This window comes from Natrix helvetica (genome assembly GCF_964273705.1).
Source record: "Natrix helvetica genome assembly, chromosome: 1".
NCBI classification, from domain to species: domain Eukaryota; kingdom Metazoa; phylum Chordata; class Lepidosauria; order Squamata; family Natricidae; genus Natrix; species Natrix helvetica.
The window spans coordinates 136,683,971-136,704,988 of NC_138548.1; the positions used below are offsets into that span (position 1 = coordinate 136,683,971).

At 38.6% G+C, this 21,018-nt stretch overlaps 2 protein-coding genes across 2 annotated transcripts in view; one reads left to right on the top strand and one right to left on the bottom strand.

Annotated features, from left to right (window-relative positions):
• The first annotated feature begins 4,592 nt into the window (after positions 1-4,592).
• UMPS (uridine monophosphate synthetase) lies at positions 4,593-12,851 on the top strand. Its single transcript, XM_081936555.1, has 6 exons — positions 4,593-4,804; positions 7,090-7,243; positions 7,727-8,395; positions 9,293-9,468; positions 10,289-10,403; positions 11,534-12,851. Exons 1-6 carry the CDS (start codon positions 4,670-4,672, stop codon positions 11,713-11,715), a joined length of 1,431 nt encoding a protein of 476 aa, XP_081792681.1. The 5' UTR covers positions 4,593-4,669; the 3' UTR covers positions 11,716-12,851.
• Positions 12,852-17,779: 4,928 nt separating this feature from the next.
• Positions 17,780-21,018, bottom strand: part of ITGB5 (integrin subunit beta 5) — an 82,061-nt gene continuing 78,822 nt past the window's right edge. Inside the window, exons 14-15 of the mRNA XM_081951520.1 lie at positions 20,456-20,622; positions 17,780-19,095 (exon numbers count right to left, since the gene is read on the bottom strand). Of these exons, the coding sequence (XP_081807646.1) occupies positions 19,000-19,095; positions 20,456-20,622 (263 nt within the window). The 3' untranslated portion in view covers positions 17,780-18,999. The remainder of the gene's footprint in view (positions 19,096-20,455; positions 20,623-21,018) is intronic.

The following is a 21,018-nucleotide window of genomic DNA, read 5'->3' on the forward strand; positions in this document are numbered from 1 at the left end:
TCTCCTTTCTTCAAGCTGTGGTAGCCATTAGCCAACCTGGGTATCCAATTCTGCTACTCTACATTTACATTGATCAGATGTTCACAAATGCTCCTGATTTGAGTCTCTAATGTGTGATCCTTTAAAAAAAGACTTTTATACAGAGTAGTTTGCTATGAATTTTTGCTGAAATCTCCACTGCAAGCAAACATTGGGATAAACCCTGGTGATATTGTGACTGGTGCTTCATAGAATAAGCATAAATTGTGACACAAATCAGACACTTGACTCAGATATTAAAGCAACTGTTACTTCAAAGGGCTCTGTAATGTGGATGTAAAACCTATCTAGTCCAAATACCTTTTTTTTTTTTGCATCAAGAGCAATCAGATGCTACACAAATAAAAGAGGCTGGTAGGTGTTTTTTTTTAAAGCCCATCTGTCAAAATATGAAAATCTCATTTTGTGAGACAATGTTAGCAACGTAGGTTGAGACTGGCTGCAAATGGATGTGTTAGTCTGGCCCTTATTCCATGTCTTGGATCTGCCTGACACAGTTACATGTTCTTTCTTAAAGAACCACTGATTGCATGTGGTCAAGTGGGTCCTTTAGCATGTAGCTCAAAACGGCTGTACACCATTGGAATCTCAAAATATTCTGAAAGTGCCATTTCCATGGACTTCTTTTCTTTCCTATTCATTTCGAGCATCTATGATTCATCAGATGATGGTGCTTTCTTAGCAAAATAAAATCAGACCCACCCCTTTTCCTCCTAAATACTTGTTCTAAAATCATTATATTAATGATTGTCAACATAATATCAGGATTAGTTGGCTTATTTATACTTTCAAAATAGCAAAACTCTTGTTCTATTTAAGCCATATTTTACATTCTATTTTTATGTGCTAGTGTTTTAATCAGCTCTTTGTATTTGGCTAGCAAATTATTCTGATTTTGTCCAAGTGACTCCACAATAGATATATATTCTGTCATGTGAAGAACGTTACATGACATTTCTATATTCACTTAGTAGTAAGCCCCAATGAATTCAAAGATGAACAGTATGAGTACAGTCCTACAAACATTCCGGTGTATGACTCATTCAACTCAGTGGGACTTGTTCATAAAGAGATATACATTGGATTACACTATTACTACAATGGACTTGCAGCTGCTGTGTAAGGTCCCACCAAGGTAGTATAGTAATGGGTTGTTGTTGTTTTGATGGAGATAACAATATATCTGAGATGCTGTCAGGATTTTCACAAAGGAAGTAATTCAGACTAAATAATCCCTATTCCCATCCTTTCAAAGGTCAAGGTGAGAACTTATTTCACAGCCTTAAACAAATTTCAGTCTTTTGCTGGTCTACCTTAAGTGGTATTATTTTATTGTTAATTTCATTTTGTATGCATATGTGTTTTGTAAAGAAGCATTTTGTAAATATTTTATTTATACCTCTTCATATGTAATGTTGTAATGTTCCTATTCTTTGGCAACGTATGTTCTCTATGGATAAAAGAAAAATACATTTTAGGCTACTACCTTCCTTATAAATGCAATATATAAAAAGAGTTAGCACTGGATTGTTTTAGAATATATAATTAACTGTTCTGATAAAATCAACTAAGCCATATATAATGCATTCGGTGAGTAGAGGTTTTTATTTTGGCCTGTATCAATGATCCTCAACTTGTGATCTAGGACCCATTAGTGGTCTGCGAGAATATAGCAGGTGTCCATGACACGGACAGAAAAAGAATAAAAATGCCCAAAATCTCATGATCACTCAATATTGCAATATTTTGTATTCCCAAGATTTGACGGCTTTTTAAATTAAAAATAGTTTATTTAATGTAGGAGTCCTATAGACCCCAGCAGAGTGTGGTATTTATCCATCACCTAGTGATCATTAAAAGCTTTAAATGATGGAGTGGTCTACAGACAGTTGGAGTGTCAAACTGGCAGCCCGCAGGCAGGGTGTGTCACACGCAGGCCACACCCACCCCAGCTCCGCAAATGGGGAAAATGTCACAAAACATCATGTGATGGCAATATGATGTGGCGAGTTTGACTCCCGTGACATAGAGCAACACATTTGGAATCACTAGCACATTGCAACACAGGTTGCTCTCTTGCCTACACTTCCTTAGAAGTAAAGTCGATTCAGTATAAGAGAAATTATTTCCGAGTAAACGTATAAGATTATACTAGCAACATACTGACGGCATAAGTATTTCAATAGAATTAAATTCCAGCATGTTAAGTTTAATATACCATGATTTATTATTTGCAGCTGAAAGGGGACAGCTGCATTACTGTCCCCAACTTTGTCTCAGAATTACTTACCTACTGATACGGCAAAAAACACAAAATTGTGTACAACAAAGCAGCTCTTTTGAAAGAGTATGTTACAAAGTTTCAGAGATGCAAACTGCCACATTTAAAATACAAATGTCTGACATTTCCCTCTTCTGAAGTTTCTTTAATTGCTACAATTCCATGAACTACAGTAAAAATAAATTTTGCCATACAGAGAGTTAGGAAGTTATAGCTCTACTATATTTGGGCAAAGAAAAAATTGACAAAAGTGAAGGGGGTCTGAAGCCTTTCTGAATGCCTATATCAAGGCCAAGATAAGCTGCTGAGAGAATGAGGGAGCAGCACAGATGCAAGATCAAGCAGAGGAAGCACTATAACGAGATAATGCCCTGCATGGGAGGTATCATTGATGAAAGCCGAGGTGGGAGACATTGGGAAATCTTACCAATGGCTGGACGAAAAGGCGGCACCGATTACAGTCAGGGGTGGGCTTTAAAAATTTCATCAACCGGTTCTCTGCCTGGTTCCTGGATGGGTTTGGCCATGGTGGGCGTGGCCTAGTCAGTCACCTGCACCACAGCAGGTGGACCATTTTTGCCTTCCCTAGACTCCGGAGGCTTTCCTCAAGCCTCTTGGAGGGCAAAAACTGCCTTCCCCAGGCTCCGGAGGCTGGAAATGGGCCCCTTTCTGGCCTTCCAGAACTTCCCGGAGGCCCATTTTCCCCCCTTGCTGAGCCTCCGCAAGGACCCTGCACTTACCTCGCATCCAAAATGGACCAAGTGGAGACTTCTGGGAGGGGAGAGGCGGCGGGGGTGGATGGGGCCAGCCAGGGGTGGGACTTAGAGGTTCTTCAAACTGGCCATAATGTTAGCTACAAGTTCTCCCTAACCTGGGCGAACCTGGAGCAGCCCACCCCTGATCACAGTATAAGAAAAGGCACTAAGCACCAGATCCATAGAAGCAGGGATCTACTACACTGGGCAGGACCCTATATATGCCTGAATTGACTAAAGAGCAAAGACTCATTGTCAGCTCTCTTCTACATCAGATGAACTTGTATCCAGTGACACAATGCATTGACTGGCAAGAGAGCAGGGCCCTGACTTCACAAAGGTAATCAGGGATTAGATAAAAAAACAGCCCTGAGCTCACAGATTTTTTCCATTTACTTGGACTTTGTACCAGATTATTGTATCTTTAGTACATTAATCTACCCAGCTGTATATTGAAACTTTGGATTTCAGGCTTAGGTACATATTTTATCAATTATAATTAAACCTGGGGGGGAGGGGGTTAGTATTATAAGGTGCTGCTATCTTAAGTGGAAATGTGTAAGGCTATGTCACAGTTCATTCTCAACAAAAAGATATGCTCAAAATACCTTGTGCAAATAAAATGCAATACTATCTCAACCTTGACTCAGAAGGAAAGATGCACTGACAGCAATGTTTTTGAAGCATAGAGCTTCAAGGCCTAGAGCAGTGTTTCTGAATCTTGGTATTTTAAAGATGCATTGACTTCAATTCCCAGAATTCCCCAGGCAGTATTGGCTGGGGGATTCTGGGAGTCGAAGTCCACACATCTTTAAAAATGCCACAGTTCAGAAACACTGGCTTAGAACGAAGTTTCCTTGAACTCAATTTTGTGCATTTCCCATTCACATGGGCACTTGTGATACAAACCCACTTTTCCAAATTTGGTTCCCTCCTATTTTGCTGTTTACCAATACCAGTTGGGAATTATAAGAGCCTCAAGTCTCAATTGGTTGTGGCTGCCCATGTGTTATTTTTAATATAATGATAATTATTATTTCTGCTTCCGATGAATGCAGTCTCTACATTTACTGTAAATAAATTGACATTTGGAGGTCATCATGTTAGAACAGTTCGGACTCTATAGAGTAACACCAAAGCGGATGTAGAAAAGGCAACATACACAAGTCATGTCTGATTTTCATCCTCACAAGAGTTTGAGATAAGCATTATCCAGAACTGAGAGCACAGTCAAAGGGGAATTTGAACTGAGATCTCCCCATGACGCCCATTTTTCAAATCTTGGCGTGTTCGGGGGTGGGTGGGTAGTAAAACTATGACTTGTGAACTGAAACCTGTAGCAACACTTTTAAACTCTCCTGTTTTACTAAAGCCTCTTCAGCAATGCGAAACTCCCCAGCCACGCCCATCATCGGCTCCTCCACGCCGGCAGAGGGCGCAAACGCAATTTCCTGCCCCGGTGCGACGTCACTTGCCGCTTCCGAGTCCCAACTCGATCGCTGTGAGATCGTCATTGGTTCGGCGACAAGGTCCGCAACGCACACGACGCCTTCCCTGCCTCTCGCGCGCGGTAACGGAGAAAGCGCAAAGCGCCATGGAGTCGCTGGCGTCTGAGCTGTATGGAGTTCAGGCTCTGCGCTTCGGGGAGTTCGTCCTGAAGAGCGGCCTGGTCTCCCCGGTCTATATCGACCTCCGCGTCATCGTGTCGTATCCGGCGCTGCTAAATAAGGTAACCGTCCAGCCCGCGAAGCTCGACCGGCATAAGCGGTAAAGCGGTTATTGTGAGGGAGTGGGGCTAAGAGAGATGAAAGGAAAAGGAGGCGGTGCCTGTGGAATCCTGCCACCAATAGCGGCCGCGGGGATTCCTGGGCTGTTGCCGAAGCTGCGCTCTTGGGAGTCGGCAAAAGGCGCGGTTTTTGCTGCCTTAATTCCTTTGCTAGTCAGAAGCGCGGTTCACGTGTTTAACCTTAGACTGTCTCCTGTCGACCTCACCCCATTTCTAAGAAGTCTGAAAAGGGCGTGCATAAGCGCACCAGCGTGCCTACCACCCCTGTCCTAATGCTCCCTTGTATTTGTATTCATTTCATGTATTCATAATCATGTTTACATTTATATCTGTTATCTAATTCAGATATAAATATTCAGATTATCAATCTAATGCTTGACAGAATGAATAAATAAATAAATAAATAATAAAACGTGTATACCTAATAGGTCATGAGGTGTAATCCCGGCTTTCTATCAGCAATGGGTGATAAAAAGAGGGACTGACCAAAAAGCCTTGAAAAATCTCATTGAAACATAATGAAACTCAGCCTTACCAGCACAGGGTTGTAAATTATGGCTGATCACTGGATGAGCAAAGTGTGTGGAAATCTTTAGCTCTTTGCTGTTATCGGGGATTGTCCGATTACAGGTCCTCGACTTACAACAGTCTACTTAGTGCCCGTTCGAAGGTACAACGGCACTGAAAAAAGGGACTTATGATCATTAAAAAAAACACTTAATGACTTGCGGCATTTCCGCCGTGGTCACTTGATTTACGTTTGGATGCTTGACAACTGATTCACATTTACAACGTTTGCAGTGTTGGGGGTTATGTGATCACCTTTTCTGACCTTCCGGCAAGCAAAGTCAATGGAGAAACCAGATTCATTTAACAAGAGCCTTACTAATTCAACAGCTGCAGTGATTTTACTCACCAAATGTGACAAGAAGAGTCGTAAAATGGGACAAGCCCACTTAAATGTTTCACTTAGCAACATAAATGTTGGGCTCAATTGTCGTAACTCGAAGACTACCCGTATTTGCATCTCAAATAATAGCAGCTGTAATTAAATGTAATTTCAGCTAAAGTTAACGTAGGATGACAGCATATTGTTTGCTGGGCAACGATATAGAAGTGGGTAGGATTTTTAGATCAGTCAGGCTTACGCAGGCCCTTCTTTTCTGAGAAGTCTCTAATTTTGTTGCTTGGACTTTAAGCATTGCTCATAGCCAAGATTATGAAGAAATTCTCCAAAGATCACAAAGACTAGTATTTGTAGACTTTGTAGGAGTTTTTCAGCAAAGTTTGGATTTGAAGAGATCGCCTGGACAGTCCCTGGGGAATAGTTATAGCTGTATCTGGTTTTCCATGCCGCTTAGTCCTTTTAAGAAATAGGAATATTTATACTAGGTAAAAGTTCCAATCCATCTTCACAGGGTAATAAGTTAAAACAGCACAGATGTGTTACTAAAATACGAATAACTCTGTCCAGACTATCTTAGTCCAGGAAAGGTCACAATCTATGTATTGGCTAAAGTTGAAAGTACAAAATAGATTTTTTTAGCAATATGGTCCACCTGGTCCTTGGAGTAAATTGAAGTTAGTTCTAAGCTACATAGCTGACTTTTTAAGAAAAGCAGGCATCTTACTATTTCCCAGACACAATTGTAACATTCTGATGATGTATATTTTAGAGTAGTGTGTGAACCCACTGAATTGCTAGAAGTCAAAATGCTTACTTTTTCTTGACTGATTGGTTTGGTTTGTTCTTGAAAGTCTGTAGAAAATACTTCGAAGTTAAGCGTCGATGCTACGTATTATGAAGTTGGGTGCTTTTGAAATGATTGTCCAAGTTCAGGAAGGTTTACTTCAGAAATTAAAATGTGAAGAGTAAGTGGGAACACAAATTAAGGGTTGGGAACAAGGGAAAGTTATATGTGAAATGAATAATTTTTGCCCATACAAATCAAAGACATATTTCAGATGATTATTTATTGAATATTTGATAAAGGAGTGATTGCTTCTTTGGTCTCCATTGTGCTTTAAATGATGCTAAAGAAACAACTAATATAACACGGTCTTAATTATCCAGTTTAAGCTGATGAATAAGTGATCATTCTTTCAATTAGAAGCTGAGATCAAACTTTTATGTTGCCACAAGAAAATTTGGAAAACTCCTTAAACTTTCACTTATTGGTAAATATATTGTGTGCTAATAAAATAAATTTTAAAACCATTCTCTTCAGGTAGCAGATCTCCTTTTCTGTTCAGCAAAGGATGCCACACTCAAGTATGATTCCGTCTGTGGAGTTCCATACACAGCTTTGCCCTTGGCGACAATAATCTGCTCAACCAACAAGATTCCAATGCTTATACGGAGAAAAGAAGCCAAAGATTATGGTGAAAAGAATAACATTTAATTTACATTTTACATATTGATGGTATAAGTCAGTGGTTCTCAACTTTTTCCTTCACCACCGACCCCCTTTAAATATCTTTTGTGACTGGGGCATGGGCATGAACCCCAAAGACTTAACTGAAGATTTAAATCATAACATTTCTTCAAGCCTTTGCAGCCTCCCTGTGATGACATTGCCCCTCACCCCCCAAAAAAGAGGCCCACAGACCACAGGTTGAGAATCAGGAGTATCAATAGTAAATAAGCAAGATGTGACTGACAGTGAATTGCTATAAGCTTATTCTCTTTTGATAGAAAAGAGTTTTGAGGTAAATTTTGTGCCCACAATTAATAAATATGCATGCAAATGTGTTGAACTGAAATAATTTTTTTAATGATTGATGTGTTACACATATATATTTATTAATGACAATAATATTTTAGGGTTTTATAATAATGTTCGATCCTTTCTATTCCTCTTAAAGGAACCAAACGCCTTGTGGAGGGCACAATTAATTCAGGAGAGACTTGTCTGATCATTGAGGATGTAGTAACCAGCGGTTCAAGTGTCTTGGAAACGGCAGAGGTCCTTTGGAAAGAAGGACTCAAGGTTACTGATGCCATTGTGCTGTTGGACAGAGAACAAGGAGGGAAAGCCATGTTAGAAAAACATGGAATTAGGCTGCACTCCGTATACAGCTTATCTCAAATTCTCAAAATCCTTGAACAGCAGGAAAAAATTACCTCTGAAATGGTGGTAAGAGTGGAAAAATTCATTCAAGACAATATTTTTAAACCATCTGAGCAAAACGGTACCGCTCCTGTGAAAAGGGTATGCAAAGAAATCAGTTACGCTTCTCGGGCTGAGCTACCTGGCATTCATCCTCTGGCTGCTCGACTTCTTAGGCTCATGGAGAAAAAACAGTCTAACTTGTGCCTTTCTGCTGATGTGAACAGTTCCAAAGAATTGCTCCAACTGGCTGACACTCTGGGACCATCCATCTGCATATTGAAAACTCACATTGATATTCTGGATGATTTTTCTCAGGAAGTAGTGAAAGAGCTGTGTGTGCTTGCTGCTCGGCACGAATTCTTGATTTTTGAAGACCGAAAATTTGCAGACATTGGAAATACAGTAAAACATCAGTACAAAGGTAAATTTGACTTCCCCGACTAAACTGTAACCCCTCTAGGGCTTTTCCACTGGTTGGGATATTTTGAATTTCAAACAATTGCTATGTATTTGATTGAACACTAATTTACTTTTTATTTTCCAACCTCCTGAATTTCTCTTAACATACATTTTATTCTGACCATTATCAGAACTTAGTGCTGAGCATGTATGCTTTTCATTTCTTTATTTTTACTATTCCACACCCATGTCATGGAAAATGATTTTGTGACAAAGGAGTGTTTGGACATTGAAATGTATTTATCCAACTGAGCCTTTCTGCACTGGCGTTAACTCTAGCATAAACACATCTCAGTAATCTTTTTTTGTGCCAGATCTTCATAGCATTGCTTTCTGGTCTACAGCCCATAATAGATTTCAAAGGTTTAGATGCTTTATTTTAAATCAGGTTTCCGCTCTTGTACGGTTGGGTTTCTGCCATTCTTGGCTGACCATTCTGCTCTTGATACAGTTAGCTGACACCTAGGTGCTGAGATCTATTGGTTTTAGGCTGAAGAGGGATCTTTCCCCTCCAGCCAATGGGATTGTCTTCCAGGGCTATTTTGATCCAGATAGCCAGCCAGACAGGTTCTTTCAAACTAGATTTTATCTGAGTACCTGAGATGATCCCCATCTTGAACACAGCCGTCATTCACTTACGGCAGAGGGCGGACTAGCACGATGAAGCAGAAAAGAGCCACACCCTCTCTGTAGCTGACTATTGTAGTTTGGACTGTTTTGGAACATGGATTTTTGATCTCAATCCTTGGCAACATTTCCATAAAAATAAGAAAGGTGAAAGTGGGTTTTGATCAGTTTGCATAGCTTTTTCAACCACACCTATTCTCGTAGTGGTTAACTTCCCTACTCTTTCTTTCAGGTGGTGTTTTCAAAATAGCATCCTGGTCAGATATGGTTAATGCCCATGCAGTTCCTGGCCCAGGAGTTCTTAAGGGGCTGAAAGAAGTAGGGCATCCTTTACAACGCGGGTGTCTCTTGATTGGTGAGATGAGCTCCAGCGGGTCCCTGGCCACTGGGGACTATACGAAAGCCGTCGTAAGTTGGAATTTTCATCTGAATAGAATTGAAAGATAAAAGCATCTCAAGGACCTAAAAGCATCCATCTTTCCCCCCATTCTCCAGCAGTGTGAAAAAACTGCTTAGAATGGAAATGTAGCTTTATATCAGTACATTAGAGAAATCCTTGCCAGAGAAGGACAGTGAAAACTAGAATAATTCTAGGAAGCTTGGGAGTTTGTAGGCAAGAATGGAAGGGGATTGTGAAAAGATTCTGACACAAAGAAAGGATGATTATATAAGAGCTAGTGCAGTTTTGTGATTGAGATATTCTTTCTTTTACGAGATAAATACAGGTAGTCTTCAACTTTACAACTATCTATTTAGTGACCATTCAAAATTACTGTGGCATTGAAAAAAGTGTCCTGTGACCATTTTTTACAACACTTATGACTGATGCAGCATCCCCATGGTCACATGATCAAAATTTAATTGCTTGACAACTGTTTCATATTTATGATGTTTGCAGTGTCCTGGGATCATGTGATCCCTTTTGCGGCCTTCTGACAAGTCAAAGGGGAAGCCAGATTCACTTCACAACAGTTTTACTTACTAACTTAACAACTGTAGTGATTCACTTGACAACTGTGGCAAGAAAGATCGTAAAATGGGGCAAATCTCATTTAACAACTACTTGTCAAATCAAGGATTACATGTATTATTGTTATTATTATTTTTTGCAAATAGGGACATGTCCATAATAGCATCACAGCTTAGTATTCTTCCATTTTATAGTATGTCAAAGCAAATTTACTGGGTTGTGTAATTTGACAGGCCTTGTGTCTGCATGTTTTTTTAGGTCAAAATGGCTGAAGATCACTCAGATTTTGTTCTGGGATTTATTTCTGGGTGCAGAATTACCGAAAAGCCTGAATTTCTTCACTTAACTCCAGGTGTCCAGATGCAAGCTGGAGGTGAGTATTGTAATCACAGTGGGTCTTTTCAAATAGATATATAAATAAATTTTTAACAGGACAAAGCATTTTAAAATGTGTACTTAACTGGAGTGAAAATTGTCTAGATTCCAAAATTGTCTAAAAGTTTAGTATTTACAATAGAATTTAATTGGGGAACAATCCCTGTAACGTGGGTTTCAAAAGTGGAGCACATTTGTGCGATATAAATATTCCTTTTTTGATTAAAAGAAAATATTAAAAGCTTTTTTGCTATGGGTCTTTCTCCTTTTGTGGAGTGAGTTTTTTTCTTTAACGTTAGTGGTTAGAAAAGTCTGATAATGACCCCATTACCATGGAAAGTAATAAACAGCCCCTTACCAGATGTATTCATGCAGAGATTGGAGTTCCATCTCTTGGCTATGCTTTTCAAGATCTAAGTGGCATGAACTGGGGCAACGAGAAGATCTTTAGATGGTTATATTCTGTTGCTACTCTCCTGCTTTAAAGGGGTACTTATGAAGTGGTCTTTTTATTTTGCCTGTTAATTTCAAAAGGCAATCATTTTTAAAAACATAATAGGAAGTATATGCAATGGAAACTCTTCTTTTTGTCAGTCTGTATTTGAAAAGAAAAAATTCAAAATGTTTTATTGGGGGAAGGAGTGTTCACTGTCTTGAATTATTTATAAAAATAAAGGCTGGGTTAAAAAAATTATTGTAACTTGAGAATATTTCTGATATTCTGTCTTTTTTTCAGCATAAGCCAGAACTGATTTTATTATAAATGTGGATTTATAATATGTAAGGATTTTTTTCCATGCATTTTCTAATTGTTGTCTTGAAATTTATTTTTCCCCTGGTGATGGACTTCGACTGAGAAATTATTTTTTGCCATCTCTTGCATTATTTTATACTTATATTAAACCTATATTGGCATTTCATTACCTTATGCAAAAAGGAGAGAAGGGACTCTTTGGAATAATTCCTCCCCCCTTTCTTTATGGTTTTCCCTTGTACTTAAGCAGTATCGGGATGGATCTATTCATTTTTATAAGGAATTGTTTTTTTCTGGAATTTTCTGTCATTTTTTAAAACTTTACCAAAATGAAAATAGCTGAAAACAATAAAAATATATGTTGTTCTGTGCAGGTGATAGCCTTGGGCAGAAGTACCTAAGTCCACAAGAGGTGATCAGAAAACGAAATTCAGACATCATCATCGTAGGACGGGGCATCTTATCTGCATCAGACCGCCAGGCTGAAGCAGAGGCATATAGGAAACTAGCCTGGGAAAGTTACTTGCAGAGGATTGGTGTTTGTACCCAAAATTAGCCAAGTCGGTTTCCACTAAAAAAAGCCATTCTAAGAAGCTAACACAATTAAAATGAATGTGTTTTGTCCACCAAATGTTTTTGTACGTTAAAACAAATTTGCCACTGAGGGATTTGGAAGCTGTCACACAAATAATAGCTATGGCATCTCTTGACGCTGAAATCAAGCAATTGGTTTTTATATTGAGATGATTTTGGAATTGTGTCCTTGTGTTTAGAGTAAAATAGAAAACCATTCACAAGTCTTTAAAACACCACCATTAGGTTTGAAAACATCAGTAATATAAAAATGGAGAGAAGTCAGAAAACAAGATATATCTTTATATAGCTTATGTACTTCTGGTTATCAGTTCTTACAGTTTTCTGTATTAAAATAGGAAAAGTAGAGAGGGGGGGGCATTTCAGTCACATCTGGAATATGCTTGAAAGTCTTGTACTGACGAAAGCTGCCTTTTTAGTATAATGAATACACTTAATGTTTTAGCAAATGCTTTGCTAATGTAGAGATAATTTAATACCTAATGTTACATACAGAAAATGCATTTCTCCTCTTGATAATTATCTGGAATGTGAGATGTATAAACATCTTTTACAATATTAATTTTAAATATGAACATATGAATATATCAGTGATTTTGTATGGGAATAGTAGAATAATATGTACATTGTCTTACATAAAACATTACATTTTTAAATGTTAGGGGTCTTAGGAAAGATTTGCGGCATAAATGAGATATTAGTACAGGTGTAATGTTTCTTGTTCTGAAATGGTCCAGAATTCTCAAGAACTCGTCTTAACCAGCCACAGGTTTTTTTTTTCCTTATTCAGTTGAGTCATCAAATTCTTTCTTACATAAGTCCTTACATATTTCAAATGAGAAGAAAGTTGATTCTGATGTATAAAAAGCCGCCTGTAATGTTATGATTCCCATTTCACTGTGTTTTAAACCCACATAATTTACAAAGTATGTGAATAAAATAATATTTTTTCATATATGTGTGTCATTTTCTTTTCAGAAGTTTCTACCACCGTAGACTTCTATTTTAAACCTTTCTGAGGTTCTACGTTATTACAAATTTATTTATTTATATATGTTCAAAGAGCAGGCAATTATTCAAAATAACAGCAGAAAAACAAGATGGATATGTCAATCTGCCCAAGAAAGTGCCTGGTAGTAACAAATAAAATAAAACTTAGTTCAATAAAGTCAACTGTTGCTGTGTTTTATTGCAACCAGCAAATATTTGCCTTTCCTCCTTGTATCTTGATATCTTAAGAAGTTTAGTGTGCATGTCTTCTCCCCAAGAACTGGTGGAAGATAGGTGTTAAAATTTATGACAGTCTCTAAAAATTGTGATACACTAGATATAAAAAATTCTAGAATTCCTGGATGTTGGAGAATTACATCTTCAGAATCACACAGACCTATATGCTCAGGTACAGGGATTTTATTATATCTATCTTAAAAGGGTTGAAAGTGAAGACATGCCAGTTTTGAAAAAAAACATTTCCCCAAACAGAAATTAATATTATTTTGTCTAAAATGTCTTTTGTCTTTGTCTTTTAATGACCCCGTAATCTCTTGCATCAGGGTCACGGCAACGGAATGTAGCTGAGTGTTTACTGGCTAGATGCCTTTCCTATTGCCAATGTGAAGTTTGCAGCAGATATATTCTCATTGTGCCCAGAGAGAGAAATATCTCCTGGCTGCTACCTAGAATCAAACTCAGCCTCCTGATTGTGAGACAAGAGCTCCATCTCTAGGCTCCACCATACCACTAAACTTTGAGAAATTAATGTGTTGAGGTAATTCACAGGTTTCCACAAATTCCTACTAATGAGCACTGCAGGGCTCCATATTAAGCCAATTTTAGTTCAAAGTTCAGTCATCTCCAGCCTTTGATAAATAATCCTTTTGGCCTGATCATAGCCAACCATAAGAAGGGAATTTTGGGGTAATCTAGTAAAAAAATTAAATTTTAGTCAGTATAACATTAACTTTCAAACTCAATATTCAATCCCGGGCCTCTTTCTCTCAAGACCAACAGCTGTATTGATGTTTTTAGAAAGAGATTGTGATCCTATAGAATTAGTTGATGTGATCTCTAAGGGATTTCTTTTGACCTGTGCTACATATCAAATCAGGGTCAGGATTTCGGCCTCAAAACGTTTTAAGAGCTACAGATACAAACTCCTGTTGCTTCAAAAGAATCTCAAGGATTTACACACTGTTTCCTTGAGGTATTCACAGTGAACTTTCCAAGATGGCAGCATAAAATGTCATTCCAGAGTATAGGTGATCCTTGACTTACGGCTAAAGTGGAGCTCAAAATTTCCATAGCTGAGCAAAGCAGTTGTTGACTTTTGCCCCATTTTATGACCTTGCCACGATTGTTAAGTGAACCACTGTAGTTGTTAATAATAACTTGATTACTTGAATTTTGCTTGACCTTGCTTGTCAGAACGTCACAAAAGGAGGAGCCTGTGATCCAAGGACATGGTAACCATTATAAATATGAATCAATTGCCAAGTGTTTGAATTTTGATCACATGACCCTGGGGATGCTGCAGCAGTTGTGTGAAAACCACGGGTCTCTCTTCAGTGCCATAATTTCAAATGATCACTAAACGAATAGTTGTAAGCCGAGGACTACCTGTATTTAAAGTCAGAGTCTTGTATGCTATTTCCATCCACAATATTGGGCTGCTTTGGTTTCTGGAAAAATACCATTCTCTTGCATTTCTGATTTGAACTATCTTAAAACAGTTCCAATGGGACATGGTTTATTGAGATTTTAGGATGAAAGATAGGGACATATCACAATTTATGGTTGACACTGCTTACTTAAAGGTAAAGATTCCCCTCACACCTATGTGCTAGTTGTTCCCAACTCTAGGGGGCAGTGCTCATCTCTGTTTCAAAGCCAAAGAGCCAGCACTGTCTAAAGACATCTCCGTGGTCATGTGGCCGGCATGACTAAAGGCTAAAGGTGCAAAGAACGCTGTTCCCTTCCCACCAAAGGTGGTCCCTATTTTTCTACTTGCATTTTTACATGCTTTCGAACTGCTAGATTGGCAGAAGCCGGGACAAGTAATGGGAGCTCACTCTATTACGCAGCACTAGGTATTCAAACCACCGCACTGCCGATCTTTCTGATCAACAAGCTCAGTGTCTTAGCCACTGAGCCACCGCGTCTTACCTCTCATCAAATTCTGCTTCAGACCTTGTTAAAAAAAACAAAACATGCTGCTATAGTCAACTTGATGGAAGACCTGTACTGGATAGAAATGTCAACGTTCTCCCAGCCTGTTCTCCGCACCTCTCAGCAATTTTCAGAATCATCACAGTGGTAGCTTTTGAAACTCCTTCCTTACATTTGGACTAACAGTAATGGGTAGCTTCTTTTTTAGAATACAGGATAACAAAGTTGGAAGGGATCTTGGAGGTCTTCTAGTCCACCCCCACCCCTGCTCAAGCAGTGGACCGTAATTTTTTTTCTTGTAGGGATTAATTCAAAAGCTTGTGCCAGATTGGCCTTGTTTTATAGCAGTGATGGGTAACCTTTCCAGACCGAGTGGCCAAAGGGTGCACGCGGCCAAACCCCCAAAATGCAATGTACATGTGGCCCCCCGCATGCCCCCGCATGCATGACAGAGACCTAAAGGCCAGCTGGCTGGTGGGAGGTGCGCAAAGCTGAACTGGCGTGACGGCTTGATTGCCCACAAGGAGGCTCGCTGAATGCCACTTCTGGCACATGTGCCATAGGATCACCATCATGGTTCTATCGTGTTCCTAATGGCTCCATCTGGTTTCTTTTGCTGTTCAATGCAAGAGTTCTAGAGTTTTGGTGCCTTTAGAATGTTAGTGTCCTTCTATTTCTCTTTCCCTTCAAAATCAAAAGAAGCTGTTCCATATCTCAATTTGTGTCTGATGTTTGTAATGGATTGGATGGGAGTGAGCTAAATCCAGACATCCTGGTGGACAGATAATAGAAAGATTAATGAATAAGGATTAAGAGTTAATGCACACAGAAAGGTCTTTATACTTGACCTAGTGGCTCAAATTTGCATGCTGGCTTTTTTTCAGGACCTAATGCAAAAATCAGGAGACTTATCGTCAAGCATGTGTTTGCAGAGTTAAGTTTTGTCTGCTCGCTGTGTCTGTTTCCAGAATGATCAGAATAGATTGCTGTGGCATCTCATCTGGGCTGTGATAGCTGATGCTGCCTTTGTAAATATTTGGACATCTCTTTTGGTTTAGATCACTGCTGTCAGTCTCTTTGACTAGAACCTTATAGTATGCTATAGGTTTGCTCTGTGGATATTGCGAGGCCTGTACTTAATGGATGATAACACAATAATGTGCATGCAATCAATCAAAAATAAAATAGTGAAAAAGTTGATTACAGTTTTTCTGCCTATAATAAGTATTCCTTACAAGAATACTTATAAAAAGAATGATTACAACTTAGTAGCATCTTTTGGAGAGAGCTGGAAAGCCACACCGAAAGCAAACCAGACACGGCATCCCAGGTTGTGTTCTCTCGAGCTACAGTGTATTTAATTAAACATGTTACTTATGATCTTTGAAGTAGATTACACATGGATCTGTTTATTCCATTATGTTTTGTCTGGGTTTCAGATCTACTGCAAAGTCCTTCTCTTAGTTCAGCTAACCTCTGATGCTTTTGGAATTTGCCAAAAATTGAACTAGCTCCTTCCTCTCCATCAATCTGCAAGCAGGAAAAATATGCAAACCTCCAGCAGATTAAGTTTAGCTTGATTGCTGGTTTAGGGAGGCAGATTTTTGACACTGAAAACATTTTCCCTGAAGTTCTTATCAGTCTGTAAAAAATTCTGGCCAAAGATTCAACAGTGTTTTACTAAGTTATGAAAAACATTACAAACAGTACATATCCTTTGGGGTTTGAAAAAAATGTCTTGAAAGTATGAAAACTTGTACCTCTGTAAACTTTGTTTTCCAAAAGTACAATTTCACAAAACCATTACTTTATCCTCAGCCCTGCTGAAGGCAAAGCAATTAATTCAAGGTTTAGAAGTTAAGAAGAAATTTTCCTTGAATCCTATTGGTGAACTAGAATTTGAAAAGTCATGTCTAGTTACTTTTTAAAATCACTGATAGGTAGGACTACTGAATCTGGGCTGCAAAAATCGGGATAATGAATAATGTAACAAAGAAAAATAAGGACTCTTAATTCTTGGCTACCGTGTAAGATTATCCAGATTTTGCAGCCTGGATCCTGATGAGGATTGGTTCCAAGCTACAGTACCCTAATTTTTTATTGCCGATTCCCATATTTATTAGTTAAATTTCCTCCAGAAGCTCTAAATGGCTGTCATATAATTTGAAATGGATTCAGAGTTGTAATGAAAGGATTACATCATACTGCAATAAGTCCCAGGAAAGATCAGATTTGTCTTACCAGGTTGGGAAGAAAAATAAAGGAATCATCTAGAAAGAGTGCAGAGAAGAGCAACAAAGATGATTAGGGGACTGGAGACTAAAACATATGAAGAACGTTTGCAGGAACTGGGTATGTCTGGTTTAATGAAAAGAAGAACTAGGGGAGACATGATAGCAGTGTTCCAATATCTCAGGGGTTGCCACAAAGAAGAGGGAGTCAAACTATTCTCCAAGGCACCTGAAGGTAGAACAAGAAGCAATGGGTGGAAACTAATCAAGGAGAGAAGCAACTTAGAACTGAGGAGAAACTTCCTGACAGTTAGAACAATTAATCAGTGGAACAGCTTGCCTCCAGAAGTTGTGAATGCCCCAACACTGGAAGTCTTTAAGAAGATGTTGGATAGCCATTTGTCTGAAATGGTATAGCGTTTCCTGCCTAGGCAGGGTGTTGGACTAGAAGACCTCCAAGATCCCTTCCAACTCTGCTATTGTATTGTATTGTATCATCATCATCATCATCATCATCATCATCATCATCATCATCATCATCATCATCATCATTCTTCTTTGTAATGCTATTTCATTTTGAAATAAAGCAGAACCTGGAAATTGTCATTATGTTACTGAGATTATTCATATCTTCAAGTGATTTGTTTTATTTCTGCTGCTTCTGAACTGGTCCTAATATGCAACAGTAGTTTTGAGAAATCCCAGCTGGGCCATGCATGAAAATTCATTACAGCTCATTACAGTAACAACTTGCCATTTCTATTAATTGCAACTAAGCTTCAAAGACAACACTAAATCTATGCATGTTTATTTGGAAGTGCGCTAATCATAAAGGCTACTTCCATGTAAGCATTTTTTAAATGACAAGTTTTAATTTTGTAACTCTATTTTCAAGTCTGGGGCAACTACATTATTGTGTTCTGGCTCAAAATAATTCTCTAGGCCAGTGAGTCTCAACCTTCCTAATGCCACGACCCTTTAATACAGTTCCCTAATGTTGTGGTGACCCCCAACCATAAAATTATTTCATGTTTTCCGTATTTTTTCAAAAATATGTATTTTCCGATGGTCTTAGACGACCCCTGTGAAAGTGTCATTCAACCCCCAAGGGGTCCGGATTCACAGGTTGAGAACCACTGCTCTAGGCAAACAAGCAGCTTATTTGGCATTCATCTATTGTTTGATGCTTTTTTTTAAAGCTTCCTGGCTGCTTGGAGTAATAATTTAAATTCAGAGAATGTTTATTACAATCATTTAAAGTCCTAATTGTCTGTGGAATTTGTAGATAGCACATGTAACATCCCACAGTACGTGTGCTCAGGGGAAAATAAATTTTTAAATGACACTGCATATTTGTATATGCAATTGTTTTATTTATTTTTTATAAAAATTACTCTAAAGACTGCAGGGATTTTTTAAAAAAGTTTTTACCACCAAGATCTCCATTGCTCGATTCCCTCCCCCTCCAACCCGGAGAAATTGTCAGTAACACAGCATCACTCTGAATTGGGGGCTGCATATCTTCGCCCACAGAATACGGATGAAACTGTTCGGTGGTATATTGTTCAGTCTGAAGGCGCTTCCCAAGAGTCCACATCAGAAGAGTCTCAAATCAGCAATGCCTGGTTCCGAGTACATCAGAATGGCTTTGAGTTAGGAATCTGAAGAGCAAGTTGGTTGCTGGCCATTTGTCTTAGCATGCAACTAGAAGCTGTCTCCTGCTATTTGTGGCATTTTCAGGGTTTGTGCAGCTGCCAAGGGCTCCCTCTTCCCTTTGGCAAGCACGGAAGAAGGAAGCCAAGCAGTTCTCAAGCTTTCCATTTTTTTTCATCCAGACCTGAGTAATCCCATCAGTCAATGGTACCATTATAGGACCTGTTGAGCTTGTTGAATGTGAAGTCTAAACTATGTGAGGATATGGGCTTGCGGTAAAGAGGATTTGTAGCCTTAAAAGGAAAGGAAAGGAAAATTATGAAACATAATGCCTACTTGGTAAAATTAAACTCTAGACACACACACACCAGTAAGCATGATTTTTTTTCTTTTTTGTGACCCTTTAACCCCTTTAGTCAGGGCGACTGAATGGAGCTGAGCATTTCCTGGCCGGATACCCTTCCTGACGTCTATGTGGAGTTCATAGCATATATTTTCTCTTTGTACCCTGATAAACATCTGCCTCTGCCTAGGATTGAACTCTCAACCTTCCGAGGGTCTTCACCTCTAGGCCATTGCACCCACTCACACCAGTAAATATGATTAAAGATAGGCTACTCTGTTAGCCATTCACACTGGTCTCCTGTAATATTTAAGAGCCTTGCTTTATTGATCAATAGCTTAATGATTCTTAAAAATCCTGTCCTTTAATGCCACTAAATTTGGCATTAAGTAGCCAGACTACAAAAAATGATTTTTTCTAGTTTGCACTGGAAGACATTTCTAATTTTATTGCTATATAAGGGGTTAATTGAAGAGCGTTAATGTTTGAGGGATTATGGAAGGATCTTGCTTTCTATTTTACAGTGACACAAACAGTATAAACAACCTCACCAATCAGTAAAAGAGCCTTGTGAATGTACAGTGAAAAACATTATGGTTAAATATCAATAACAAAGAAATGGAATATTCTTTATAATGCCCAACTTAGTTCCACATAAAAACAAGCTATGAAAGATGGAATAATATAGTTTCTCATTCAAAGCAGGGAATAGAAACATGGTAATGTTATCTAACTATTTAGTCAGGAAATGCACTTTCAGAGGTGTTTCATTTTAGTAACAATTCTGGTGGAAATGTCATATAAGTGCATTCATCTGCCCAGTTCATACCGGGTGAACTTTGAAGTGCTGGGGTGAAGATATGAGAGAATGTAATCCTTCAAAATTGTGAGCAAAATATTTTTGTTTGGCTTCACTTGCTTTGCTAAATACCTCTTTAAATAATCCACACGACCCTAATTTCTACCATCTTTCATTACACTATCTTGAATTCAGGTACATCCAAGTAAAAATATCTTGACAACAGACTGATATACATTCTTATAATCGAAGATACGAGCTGCTGTATATGTTAAAGAGGCCACTATAAAATACAATTCTCAAAAAGGGCCTGAATAATAAAATCGAATACATTTTCTAAATACATTCTTTCCCTTTCAAGAAGTAGGACTTCTTGATTTGAGGTCATTCCTGAACAGCAAAACTTTCCTTCACAGTCTCCGTATTCTCAGCATCCTTTTGTATTTGATCACATTTCTGAACCACTGTAACTTTTTCTATCTCCTCTTTGTTTTCCTAATTTAATACTTACCATTTCGTATCTTGCCCGGGAACGCTCACTCTGGAATTTGGCAAATTCCCGTCTGTCGTGAATAGTGACCAACAGCTTCCAGATTGCCAAAAGGACAATGCCCAGAAGCACAATGCTGCCTACTACAGCGAGTAAGATCGTCATGACATCAGGGGCGGTAGTACACTCTAAGAAGAAGAAAGGGGAACATGATTCATCATTGTTGACAAGGGCAGTGTGTTCAAATCAGGCCTCATCACATAATAACAGAATACATTGCTCCTGAAGTATGTACGAATCAAATTGGAAAACATTTGAATGTAACTGTTTTCAAATGTTATTGTCCATTTTTAACATCAAAAGTAGGCCTGAGATTTAAGCAATAAGTCTATTGCTTAAATTAAGTATCATGGATTATGTTGATGCAAACTGAGTTCAAATGATTCATGTGGAGGTGCTGGCTGTGCAAACGCTATTAAGCAGATGGGAAACTGTTTTTATCAGCAGTTCCCAAGTATGATCCTAAATCAGAGCAGTCCATGGAACTTTAAAATGAAATGCTTATGCTGAGAGGTTTATGGGCA